Source organism: Oreochromis niloticus, linkage group LG16 (assembly GCF_001858045.2).
Source record: "Oreochromis niloticus isolate F11D_XX linkage group LG16, O_niloticus_UMD_NMBU, whole genome shotgun sequence".
Lineage (NCBI taxonomy): Eukaryota > Metazoa > Chordata > Actinopteri > Cichliformes > Cichlidae > Oreochromis > Oreochromis niloticus.
Genome location: NC_031987.2, coordinates 28,542,930 through 28,555,670, shown reverse-complemented (window position 1 = coordinate 28,555,670; position 12,741 = coordinate 28,542,930). Strand labels below are relative to the sequence as shown.

The 12,741-nt window shown below is 42.0% G+C and overlaps 1 protein-coding gene across 1 annotated transcript; it reads left to right on the top strand.

Annotated features, from left to right (window-relative positions):
- Window positions 1-5,362: 5,362 nt before the first annotated feature.
- On the top strand, window positions 5,363-6,313 carry LOC112844162 (putative olfactory receptor 13C6). Its single transcript, XM_025903927.1, is given in 2 exon segments — window positions 5,363-5,922; window positions 6,262-6,313. Coding segments are annotated over 2 exon segments (612 nt in total).
- The last annotated feature ends 6,428 nt before the right edge of the window (window positions 6,314-12,741 follow it).

The window sequence follows — 12,741 nt, the reverse complement described above, 5'->3', positions numbered from 1 at the left end:
CTTTATATTTGAGGAGCTAATCTCTCTTCCGTCACAATCAACAACTGCCTGGGAGACAGGGAGGCAGAAAAGAGTTCTTAGACATTGAGAGGATTCTTTCAGCCCGTCTGCCCCAACTATCTCATCTCCAGCTATTGTTTCAGTTTCAGTGTCCTCCTGTTCTTCTTCGGAGCTACAGCACATACAAATCGGGCATTTGCGCTTGACTCCAGAGGAGAGAGAGAATTTCCGTGCTTGGGTTTGTTTCTTTTGCACTTTCTGCTCTCCTTGATCCCGGGCTGAACAGACCTCATTGATTACAAATTACTCAACCAGGTAGGCCTCTGACTCCATGGAACCTTCCATTCCTACCACTGGACAAACAGGTGTTCGCCAATATTACGCAGTGAGCCCATTTGTTTAGTCTCCTCTGGTAGCCACTGGGAATCCATCTCCTTCTTCACCTTCTTCTCTCCTGACAAACCCCTCATCTTAGGTTATTCCTGTCTGGAAAAACATAACCTCCATATGGTCTGGCAATAAAATAAACAGCTGGAGTCTGTTTTGTTTAGCCAACTGTGTACAATCTGCACTACCCCCCAGCTCTAAGGGCTCCGGTTTGAGTCACTCTCCCCCGCACTAATTGGCTGGAGTAGGCTGAGGAAGAAGTAGCCATGGTAAACCAATCGCATAACCAATTTAAGATCACATAGCAACACGATGCTATGTCAACTACATACCAGTTTTTAAACTGTGTTGATAGGCCACGTAAAAGTTATGATTAAAAAAATATACGCAATGTTTTTTTCCTGAATACTATCGCTATGTTTAATGCAGGAACAAAAGGTTAAAACAGCATTTTCTAAGGAAAGCACTTTAAACCACTCTCCGCTTGCAAGCAAAAACACACAAAAAAAAACCCTCACCCATTCCTATTGGTGGAAAAATTTACCATGTCAACCAATCAAAAAATGGTATGGCAACATGTGGCATTTGGTTGTTTAGGAAGAGGGGGAAGTGATGAGAGATGGAGATGTGAGAGATTTGTGACATTTAGCTTGTTTGGAGTGTGTAGTTAGTGTGTTGTATAGTTAGTGTGTAGTGTAGTAAATAGTTTTGTTTATTTTTTTTGTATGTCAGAACAATGAGGCGACTGCTGACTGTCGCACTTGCTGCCAAAAAGCCACCAAAGGCAGACTGCAGTGTAAATACAGTCTCCAGGTGAAAAACAGGAGTGATACACCGTCTGCAGGTATTAGGCTAGTGATGGCGCCTTTATCTTATACTGAACAGAAATTATTTTTTGGAGTGAAACAAATAATTTGTGTGGCATCTTATTTGATGCAGAATGTCTGATTGTTCTGTAAACAGTTTGAAATTGTTTTGGTTTTTTTTAATGCCTTTTTTTGCATTTTTAAGTACATAGCTACAAATAACTTTGTGGTTTGCAAAACTTGTGCATGGGTTTTAAAAATTTACAATTTATATTTGCATTTCAGGTTATGAAAATGATTTGTTAATGTTTCTGTTTGTTACAGTAAAAAATATAATTTCTTTATTTTTTCTACTCTGGATTTTTTTTTTTTTGTCTGATCTTTGATTTTGTCTTAATACAGTATGTTAAAATAAATAAATAAAGTAAATTCAAACATGTGAGGTTGTAAAGAATGATACCAAATAAGGCAAGGTAAATAGTTTTTAAAGGTGAAATGTAGAGGTAAAATCTAAAGTAGTCAGAAACGGCCAATTATACCTCAGTTACTAACTCAATTACTTTATTCAAGAAGTAACTAGTAACTATAACTAGTTACTTTTTCAAAGTAACTTGCCCAACACTGCCCCTAGGTCCCTTCAGGTATTAGGTCATACTGTTCCGACACCCTAATGCTCTTGAAGGCTCTAATTAATGATGTATTAAGAGACTTTATTAATATTTTTATTAATGTTTTGCTTACCTGGATGACATATTGATTTTTTTCAAGTTCCCTGAATAGCATGTCATCCATGTCTGCAGTGTCCTGCAACAGCTTCTGGAGAACAGGTTGGGTTTAAAGGCTGAAAAATGCGAATTACATTCTTCCTCTGTGACTTTTTCGGGCTACATTCTGGCAAGGACGGCAAGTGAAGCCTGATCCTCCTTGGGCTCTCGCACTCTGGGGCCTCTGGATGTCTGGAGCCTGGATCTCCTCCATGCCTGCTTCATGCCCTGGGGGACGGGGTTATGGCCCTCTACACCCTCTAGCAGACCGTTACATGGGGAAACCTTTTGAATACAAGCGAGCTGATCCACACAAGTGTGCACACGGGTGTTCACTGTTCGTAGACATAAACTACACCTTTCTTGGCTGCTACTTCAAAGCACATTGTGCGCTGTCTGTCCTGCGTGCTGCACAACAACATTCAATATTTAGTATTTACTGTTGTTTACACTTAGCTAGATTAATGCGATGGTGTTGTGTTGTGTTTATCCATATGAGGACAATTTTGACATGAGTAATGACACAATAAGTGTAAGGACACATGAAGTATATGAAGCCATTCATAAGTTGTCTGATAATAAATCCTCTGGTTTGGATCACATCACTGCAGAACATTTAAAACATGCTAGTTTAAGGCTAGCTCCTCTTTTAGCACTCTGTTTCACTGGGTTTATGATTCATGGCATATTACCAGACTCAATGCTGTGTATTTTATTGGTACCAGTTATGAAAGACAAAGCTTCAAAAGTGAGCTGTTTGGATAATTACAGGCCAATTGCACTAGCAGTATTTTATCTAAGGTGTTAGAAAGAATCTTGTTTGACAGAGTTAGTGTGTTCATCTCTTCTCTGGATAATCAGTTTGGCTTCAAACCAAAGCACGGCACTGACATGTGCATATATGCACTCAAGGAAATAGTCAGTTTGTATAGGGCTAAAAATTCATCTGTCCTCATGTGTTTCATTGATGCCTCTAAGGCTTTTGATCGAGTGAACCACAGAAAACTTTTTGATAAATTGAAGAGACGGGGAGTTCCTCAATACATCGTGAGGATTCTCTCTTACTGGTACGCTCATCAGAGCATGCAGGTTAAATGGGGAAGTAGTATTTCTGCCCCCTTTGGTGTCAGCAATGGTGTCAGACAGGGTGGGATTTTGTCTCCAATTTTATTTAATCTATATGTTGATGATTTGTCCATACAGCTGAGAGCCTGTAACACTGGGTGTATATTAGGTAAAACATTGATAAATCATCTTATGTATGCAGATGACCTGGTTGTTTTTAGTCCAAGCAGTGCTGGGTTACAGGATCTTCTTAATGTCTGTACTGAATATGGTGTGCAATATGACATAGAGTACAATGCTGCTAAAAGTGCTGTTTTGATATGTAGAACCAAGCAGGATAAACAGCTAAATTTCCCTTTGTTTAAACTGGCCCAAAAAAGTCTTGAAGTTCATAAAAAGGTGAAATACCTCGGTCACTTTATTACTGAGCAAATGAATGATGATGATGACATATACAGACAACGATGTAAGCTCTATGTGCAGGCAAATACTATTGCACGCAAATTCAGCTTTTGTTCACTTCCAGTTAAAGTGGCTTTGTTTAAAGCGTATTGCACACCGCTATATACTGCCCCCTTGTGGTCATCCTACAAACAATGTAGCATGCAGAAGCTGCATGTTGCATATAATGATGCGATGAGAATCCTTTGCAGGATACCTAGAAGTGGTAGTGCCAGTCAGATGTTTGTAGCTGTGGGTGTTTGGACTTTTAAAGCACTTTTAAGAAAGTTAATGTACAATTTTAGAGAACGACTGGATGGTTCGAGTAACAGTATAATTTTAGCACTTACAGATCCGACAGTGAGTGGTTCCCGTTACTCATCCAGTCTGAGAAAGCACTGGTTAAAGTGTTTGTGTATTTATTGATTTATTTTAAGTAATTGTGTTTTTTGTATATTATGGTTTTATATTTTTACAAATGCTTTATATACTTATTTATCTACATATATATATATATATATATTTAATGGTTTATACCTTGTGTTGGGGGGGGGTGTTTCTGTCTTGTTTTTATGGACATGAAGTCTGCCAATAAAGATTGAATTGAATTGAATTGAATTGAATTGAATTTAGTATGTTGCTTTGTTCTTTTTGCTTGTTTTCTATTCTTTTTCTCTCAACAGGTGATCCAGGAGATTTTTTTTTCTTTCTCTTTGTAAGTGCCCTTTCTCACTGTCCCTCTTCCCTTCTGTTTTTCTTTTTCTTCCTCTCTTTCTTTCTCGCTTTCCTATCCCCCAGTCATGTCTGTCCCGTCTGTAACAACTGAAAATAAAATAAAATAAATAATGACAACAAAGGTTGATCAAATGGACCAATACGGCAATGCCATGATGATCCATTTGGCAAAATAAATCCATTGGGTATCCTTGATGGTCTTCAGACAACAATTCTGACGGCTAAAGAACCAAATGGGACAGGCAAAAAAAAAAAAAGTGAAGCCTGATCCAGTGAATGTGACCCAGTGGCCCACTCCCAGCCTAGTCGACAACTGTTGCAGTACATCCTTGGCTTCCTTAGTTTCTACCATAGGTTCATTTACAACTATAGCCAGGTAACTGCACCCTTTACACCACCCACTTCCAGTAGAGTCCCCTTTGTCTGGTCCGCAGAAGTATCAGTAGCCTTTACCAAGCTTAAGGAGCACCTGACACTAAACTGCAATTTGAATTTAACTTATTTAAATCCAGTTTCTGATGGCACAAAGTTCTGCCCATAGTTAGTATCTTGCCCAAGGATATTTGGCATGCAGACTGGAGAAGCCAGAACAGAGATAAGCCTGAGATAAGTTCAGGTTTATCTCTGTTTGAGGATATCACCCATCAACCTCGATTGGCGATGAGGCCTTGCTCGAGGCCACTGAACAGAATAAGAAATATGCAGACCATCATCGCTCCCTCGTTCCAGTCGACACCCCGGATCAGAAGGTATGGATAAAGAAATTCCTGTAAAGTCCTTCTCTCGCAAGCTTGCTCCTACATCAGATCTTATGAAATCAACTCTGTGATTAGCGCTTCAGCACTTAAGTTACCTGCCACTCTTTGCATTCATCCTAAATTCCGAATTTCTCAAGTTAATCCAGTTCAATCCAGTCCATTGTGTAAGATTTAATACCTCAGCTAAAAAGATTTTGTGTTCTGCAGTGCTAAGCAAAAGAGAGTGAAAAAGGTGAGATGAACCTCCAGTGTTCAGCTCGGCTTGATTTGTCTGATAAAAACCTTCCACAGACTGTAACTGCTCACTGTTTGCATGATGGTGCAATTTTCAGTATTTTCCATTTATACACCTTGTGCAATTTGTTTAATGAAACATTTTGTAGTTTTTTAAAACATCAATGGATGAATGGAATTAAATGTTACCTATATAACTTTTGATGGGCATGTGGAAATTAACAAATAAAAATATGTTTATTTTTGTATTATGTTCACATTATATATTCTAATAACTTGCAGTAACTCTATTATTATATACCTCATTTTGATTCATAAAAATCTCCACGAACCTATGTACATTTTTATTGCAGCATTGCTACTGAACGTTGTTATTTACAGCACAACTATTTACCCCAAACTCCTGATTGACTTTTTATCTGAAAAACAAATCATATCATATTCAGCATGTCTCTTTCAGTTTTTCATAATTTATTCTCTAGGTTGTTCTGAGTTCTTTCTCTTGGCAGCCATGGCCTATGACAGATATCCGGCTATATGTAAACCTCTACAATATCCAACCATCATGAGAAAAAGCACTGTGAGTATTTCCTTGGTCATAGCTTGGCTTGTACCTGCTTCTAATATTGCAGTTCAAGCAATAGGAATGGCTAAAAGTAAACTGTGTTCCTTTCATTTAAAATCAATATTTTGTAACAATACAATTTACACTCTTCAGTGTGTAAGATCAAGGTTAGTTACTGTATTTGGTATAGTTAGTTATTTTGTATAGTTAGTTAGTTATTTTGCAATTTTTTGGCCAAGGTTCACACCATTTTAGGCATCCTGCGCCATATCTTTGGCGCAGGATGCCTAAAATGGTGTGCCTAAAATATCTGGGTATGTGTGGCTACTACTGTGGTTTCTGCAAGACCTTCACAACTGTGGTTGTTGCTTTGGCCGATTTGTCAAGTCCTGCCAGCCCTTTTGTGTGGACCTTTGAATGTCAGGACGCATTTCATTCATGCAAAGCACTTCTGTGCAGTGCCCCAGTGCTATCTAGCTCTGATTTTGTGTGTTCTTATAAAATAGAGTCGATGCCAGTGCAGGACGTGCTATACTCCTGCAAGAGGATGAGTGTTGAAAACCCAGTGTGCTACTTTTCAAAGAAACTCAATAAATATCAAATGATTTACAGCGCAATTGAGAAAGAAACCTTAGCGTTACTTTTAGCACTGCAACATTTCCATGTGTTGGAGATTATGTATCGGAATTTCAGGAGTGGGACCACGCCTCCAAACACGCTTCTTCCGGTTGTCATCTATATAGGTTCCCCTAGTTCTGCAAGCTGTTCATTCTCGTTTACGTGCAAACAGGGTCCATTCTCGGCGAATACCTTTAAACACAGCTTATCTCTCAGGAGTAACGTAATTTTACTCACCCTTCCATTCGCTACAATCGCCCTCTCATCCGTCAGCGCGTCAGACGAACAACTACTCAAGCTCTGCATCAATCGCTTTTCCTCCGGCAATCCCAGGAACACACCGAACATCACGGCGGCGCTTCCAAAAAACCGAATGCTGACAAACTCCTAGCAGTTTTCTCGCCACCCGACATACGGTCTGCTACGTCCAGCCATCCTTTCGTCTTAACTCCGCTAAATCCAGTCATGAAGTAACTCCAGCCGCCCGCCACTTCAGCGAAAACCAGCGAGGTCGCCCGCCAGCAGAACTCACAGCTCCTCTCATGTTGCTCCGAAACAGGCCACAGGCCGGGCGAGTTAGCCGAAAAGCCAACGGACGTCAGCGCCGAACCCACGCTTCCAAACAAATCGCAGCTCCAACAGCAAAAGCTACATACAGCGTACTTCGTACCTCTACCCATCCGCCAGCGCCAAGTACCAGGGGGAAGCTCAGCTCTGTGCTCCTTCCTACTAACACCATTTAATGCAAGCTGGAAATCTGTTGCTAGCTCCATACTCTCTACTGTTCTCCATCGTCGTGATGTTTCCATCCCTCTTTTCGCTAAATGCTTAAGCAAGTTGGCACTGGGATGCCCAGTTCTTCCCTATCTGCCATTTGCAAAAGCAGCAAGCTTCCTACCACCGAACTCAAAGTTTCTCAGCAAAGACAACACACACACACAAAAAAGGCACCGAGTTGCCAGTTATCCATCCCTTGGTGGCGATATGCAGTATGCTTCGGCACCGAGTTGCCAGGTTCCCAACCTCTCATCTGCTAAACTCCGCAGCAAACGTCGGCACCAATTTGCCAGGTTCTCAGCCACCAATCCCTCCTTCGCAAAATTCTGCAGCAAACCTTGGCACCGAGTTGCCAGGTTCCCAACCTCTCATCTGCTAAACTCTGCAGCAAACCTTGGCACCAAGTTGCCAGGTTTCAATTCAATTCAATTCAATTCAATTCAATTCAATTTTATTTATATAGCGCCAAATCACAACAAAAGTCGCCTCAAGGCACTTTATATTGTACAGTAGATAGCACAATAATAAATACAGAGAAAAACCCAACAATCATATGACCCCCTATGAGCAAGCACTTTGGCGACAGTGGGAAGGAAAAACTCCCTTTTAACAGGAAGAAACCTCCGGCAGAACCAGGCTCAGGGAGGAGCGGGGCCATCTGCTGCGACCGGTTGGGGTGAAAGAAGAAAAACAGGATAAAGACATGCTGTGGAAGAGAGACAGAGATTAATAACAGATATGATTCGATGCAGAGAGGTCTATTAACACATAGTGAGTGAGAAAGGTGACTGGAAAGGAAAAACTCAATGCATCATGGGAATCCCCGGCAGCCTACATCTATTGCAGCATAACTAAGGGAGGATTCAGGGTCACCTGGTCCAGCCCTAACTATATGCTTTAGCAAAAAGGAAAGTTTTAAGCCTAATCTTGAAAGTAGAGATAGTGTCTGTCTCCCGAATCCAAACTGGAAGCTGGTTCCGCAGAAGAGGGGCCTGAAAACTGAAGGCTCTGCCTCCCATTCTACTTTTAAATACTCTAGGAACAACAAGTAAGCCTGCAGAGCGAGAACGAAGTGCTCTAATGGGGTGATATGGTACTACAAGGTCATTAAGATAAGATGGGGCCTGATTATTTAAGACCTTGTATGTGAGGAGCAGGATTTTGAATTCAATTCTGGATTTAACAGATCTGATCGGGGTTCAGTAGCAGGGTTCAGTAGCAGCCAACTTCACACCCGATCAGATCTGCACACTGTTAGACCTCTGCCTTACCACAACATACTTCAAATACAACGAAGGCTTCTACAGACAAAAACATGGCTGTGCCATGGGCTCCCCCGTGTCACCTATTGTAGCCAACCTTTACATGGAGGAAGTGGAAAGAAAGGCTCTTGGCTCTTTTAAAGGGAGAGTACCCAGCCACTGGTACAGATATGTAGATGACACCTGGGTCAAAATCAAGACACAAGAAGTGGAATCCTTCACTGCGCACATTAACGCCGTGGATAAAAACATCAAGTTCACCAGGGAAGACACAAAGGACAACTGCTTGCCTTTCCTGGACTGCGCTGTGCACCTTGAAGAGAATGGCAACCTCAACATTGAAGTTTACCGGAAGCCCACACACACGGACCAGTACCTCCTCTTTGACTCCCATCACCCTCTGGAACACAAACTTGGAGTAATTAGGACCCTACACCATCGGGCAGAACATGGTCCCTCTAAGCCTGAAGGAAAAAGAAGGAACACACACACGTAAAGGAAGCACTGAAAACATGCGGTTATCCGAACTGGGCCTTCATAAAGTCAGCAAAGAGGCACAGAAAAGAAGATCAGACACCAGCGAGGGAGGATAAGAAAGACAGACGCAACAACGTTGTTATCCCCTATGTAGCCGGTGTATCAGAGAAACTCAGGAGAGTTTTCTCCAAGCACGACATCCCAGTGTACTTCAGACCCAGCAACACACTCAGACACAAACTGGTTCACCCGAAAGACAAAACTCCAAAACACAGACTTAACAACGTGGTGTATGCTGTACAGTGCAGCGAGGAATGCCCAGACCTCTACATTGGCGAGACCAAACAGCCACTTCACAAGCGCATGGCACAACATAGAAGAGCCACCTCCACAGGACAAGACTCAGCAGTCCATCTGCATCTTAAGGATAAAGGTCACTCTTTCGAGGATGCCAATGTTCACATATTGGACAGAGAGGACAGATGGTTTGAAAGAGGAGTGAAAGAGGCCATCTATGTCCACTGTGAGCGACCATCTTTGAACAGAGGCGGTGGTTTACGACACCAACTGTCTGCCATCTATAATCCAGTTGTGAGTTCCCTCCCCAGACGCCTTAACGCCCACTCACATCCTGGGCCATCTGACCTCAGGAATTCACATGACAAGGTGGGGCCAGGTTTCACAATGGGCTCACCCGAAACCCTGGCTGATTAGGTCCCACACCCGCTTTCACACCTGGGCGCATGTGATTAGAGGATCACCAGGGGGTCCTTTGTCCCTCCTTGGGGGGGATACTCCCACTGAGTTTAAATCTGGGACTCTCGGCCATTTGACCTTAGAACTGAAGAAGCTTCTCGGATGAGAGGTGAAACGTCTTCAAGCAACTTAAAGAAGTCCAGACGCTTTTTCTTTGCAAACTCCTTTGATTTTTTACACATACAAATCTTTTTTACACACACACAAATTCTTTTTACACATACAAATCCTGATTTACAAGTACAAAATATTTATGACCACATTTTGAGCCCATACGTGAAGTGGAAAAAAAGTGCAAGAGAGAGGGTGAGAAAAAGAAAAAAAACCCACGTTTCCCAATAAGGAGCCGGCTCACGTCGTTCACTTCAAAGATCCGGCTCTAAGAGCCATTTCGTTCGCGACCGACACATCACTAGTTCATTCAGAAATCAGCTCAGTCATTATCACTACCTATCTGAAGTAAGTAACCAGCTAAACACACCCTCTCAATCTTCTACTCAAAGACAAGCTCACAAGCTTTCGAACCGCCAAGCCCTACCTCAAATCTATAATCCAGCATTCTTCTCTGTCAGAGCTTCAGCTCAAAGTCAAGCCACGTCACTACCCGATCGAGGGTTCCCCTCACTCATCTATTAAGATTTCCATTGTTCGCAATTTCTTTTGATCTCTTCTCCCGCCATTCCTTCCTAACTGTCCGAGCTTATCCACCTCACACCACGGAGCGACGTTCGCTCTCCCTGCGCTCGTCTTTGTCCCGTTCTCCTTCTCTCTCCCCAACCGGTTACGGCAGATGGCTGCTACTGAACCCCGATCCTTTTTTCCCCATGACAGAACAGAGAAAACCGACTCATAGTGTGTTAAAACATTGATATTTCTTTTTATTCAATCATCTTCCAGAAGAGAGAGACCCCTGCACAGCTCAAACGCCAGTTGCAAGAGCTCTAACATTAGAATCATAAGCTGTGTCTCATATAGGTGTTATTTTGGTACTTTACACGTCACACAGTTTCAAACACTGCTTATATGGAAAATTCCTCTTTTCTGTGTCTTTCTGTGCACTAAAACTTCCTGTTTTTCAGTGTGGCTGAGCACTTATTTGTGAGTCAAAGGTGGCCTTGCTCTGCAAGCCTTCATTATTAAAGTACATAAAACAATATAATAGGAAAATAAGAATACTAAGGATATTGATTTCCTGACACTGCCCCTCCCTGAGCCTGGTTCTGCCGGAGGTTTCTTCCTGTTAAAAGGGAGTTTTCCCTTCCCACTGTCACCAAAGTGCTTGCTCATAGGGCAGGGGTGGGCACTGAGGGCTGGTGTCCCTGCAGGTTTTCCATGTGTCCTTGAACCAACACAGCTGATTTAAATGGCTAAATTATCTCCTCAACACGTCCTGATGTTCTCCAGAGGCCTGGTAACGAACTAATCATGTGATTCAGGTGTGTTGACCCAAGGTGAGATCTAAAACCTGCAGGGACACCGGCCCTCGGGGCCTGGAATTGCCCACCCCTGTCATAGGGGGTCATACGATTGTTGGGTTTTCCTCTAGACATCATTGTAGGGTCTCGAGGCATCTGTCACTGTAGCTCGGTGCTGTATAAATAAGTCGAATAGAAAATCAAATTATTCCGCTTATGTCTTCGACTTTTGTATCGCACAGTTATTACTGCTTCTAGGGGATGCCTTCTTTGGGGATCTGCCAGGCCTGGGAGCCGTCGCCGGTTGTCATTTATATAGGTTCCCCCAGTTCTGCAAGCTGTTCATTCTTGTTTATGTGCCCCAACCTGCCTCCCTCCTTGTTCTCAATTCTTTAACTTCTTCACTCCTATTTAGTACACGGGGATCTGCCAGGCCCGGAAGCCGTCGCCAGTCCTCGTCGAGGACTTCCCCAAGCCGCTCAGTTCATGTCCAAGCATTCACCTTTACCTACTAAAACACTGTCAAACCAAAAATGAGGACGTGGGCCCAGCTAGTGAATATGTTGTTTCCACCCGCACCGCAGTTAAGATACTGATCACACTTCTCTGGTGTTCCTGTCCCAAATAATCAGTGTCTCATGTGCTGATCCTTAGTAATGCAAGATATTAACCTAAACATGCATCATTTTAAAGGGGCAGGTAATATTGTGAAAGATGCTATATCTCATGTACATTTCTTGTTTAGCATTTCTTGAGCGGAAGAAATGCTATTTTTTTAATGGTTATTTTTTGCCTTTAGCCTTTATTGGACAGATACAGTAAAGATAGACAGGAGAGAAGGGAGGGAGAGAGAAGGGAAAGGCCACGGGTCAGACTCAAACCCTGGTTGGGCGCTCGCCGGTCATATGGCATCTGGTCACCCACTGAGATAAGCCAAAAAATTCTTCATTTTAAACTGTCTGAGACATTGTGTTTGAGTTCATCAGACTCTGCCAGTTTGCACTTCAAAGTATCCAGGAGTTTAGTTATGTCCTGAACCAGATCTGGCAATGTCTCATTAGGAGTATGCCCTGATTTTTTCAAGCTGCTTATAAGGACATGGGGGCATACAAACTATCGAGTACCATTTTGAGTCGCTGTGAAAATTAAGCAAAATTGTTTAGCCTGGCACATTCATATTTTCATTCCTAAAATATCCAGTCCATATCAGTATAGATATCCAGCATGATTTTTTTCTTTTCACGTTGAGAGCTGATGATCTTTTAAAATGTTCCTTGATTTTTTTTTTTATTAATTTTTTGTGACCAGTGCATTAGCAATTGTGATATTGGTGTTCACCTTTTAGCCAATCATGAATAGAGGAGGGAGGGTATATTAATATAATATATCATATACTATTAATATAATATATTAATGTAATTAATATAATTTAGTAAATAACAAACAATTCCAGGATAAGAATAATGTATATCTGGCCCAGCTGGGTTGCTTTATGAACATAAGTGATGCCTGCACAAATATTTAATCACTGTTCAGAGAGTGTTGAGGTTAGTTGTTGTGAAATGTGGCAACTAATATTAGACTATATAATGGGCTGCAGTGTCATGCAAAAGAGATTCAGCTCCTTGGAGGCTTAAGCTACCTGATAAAAACCTTCCACAGACAGTGACTGGTCACTGTG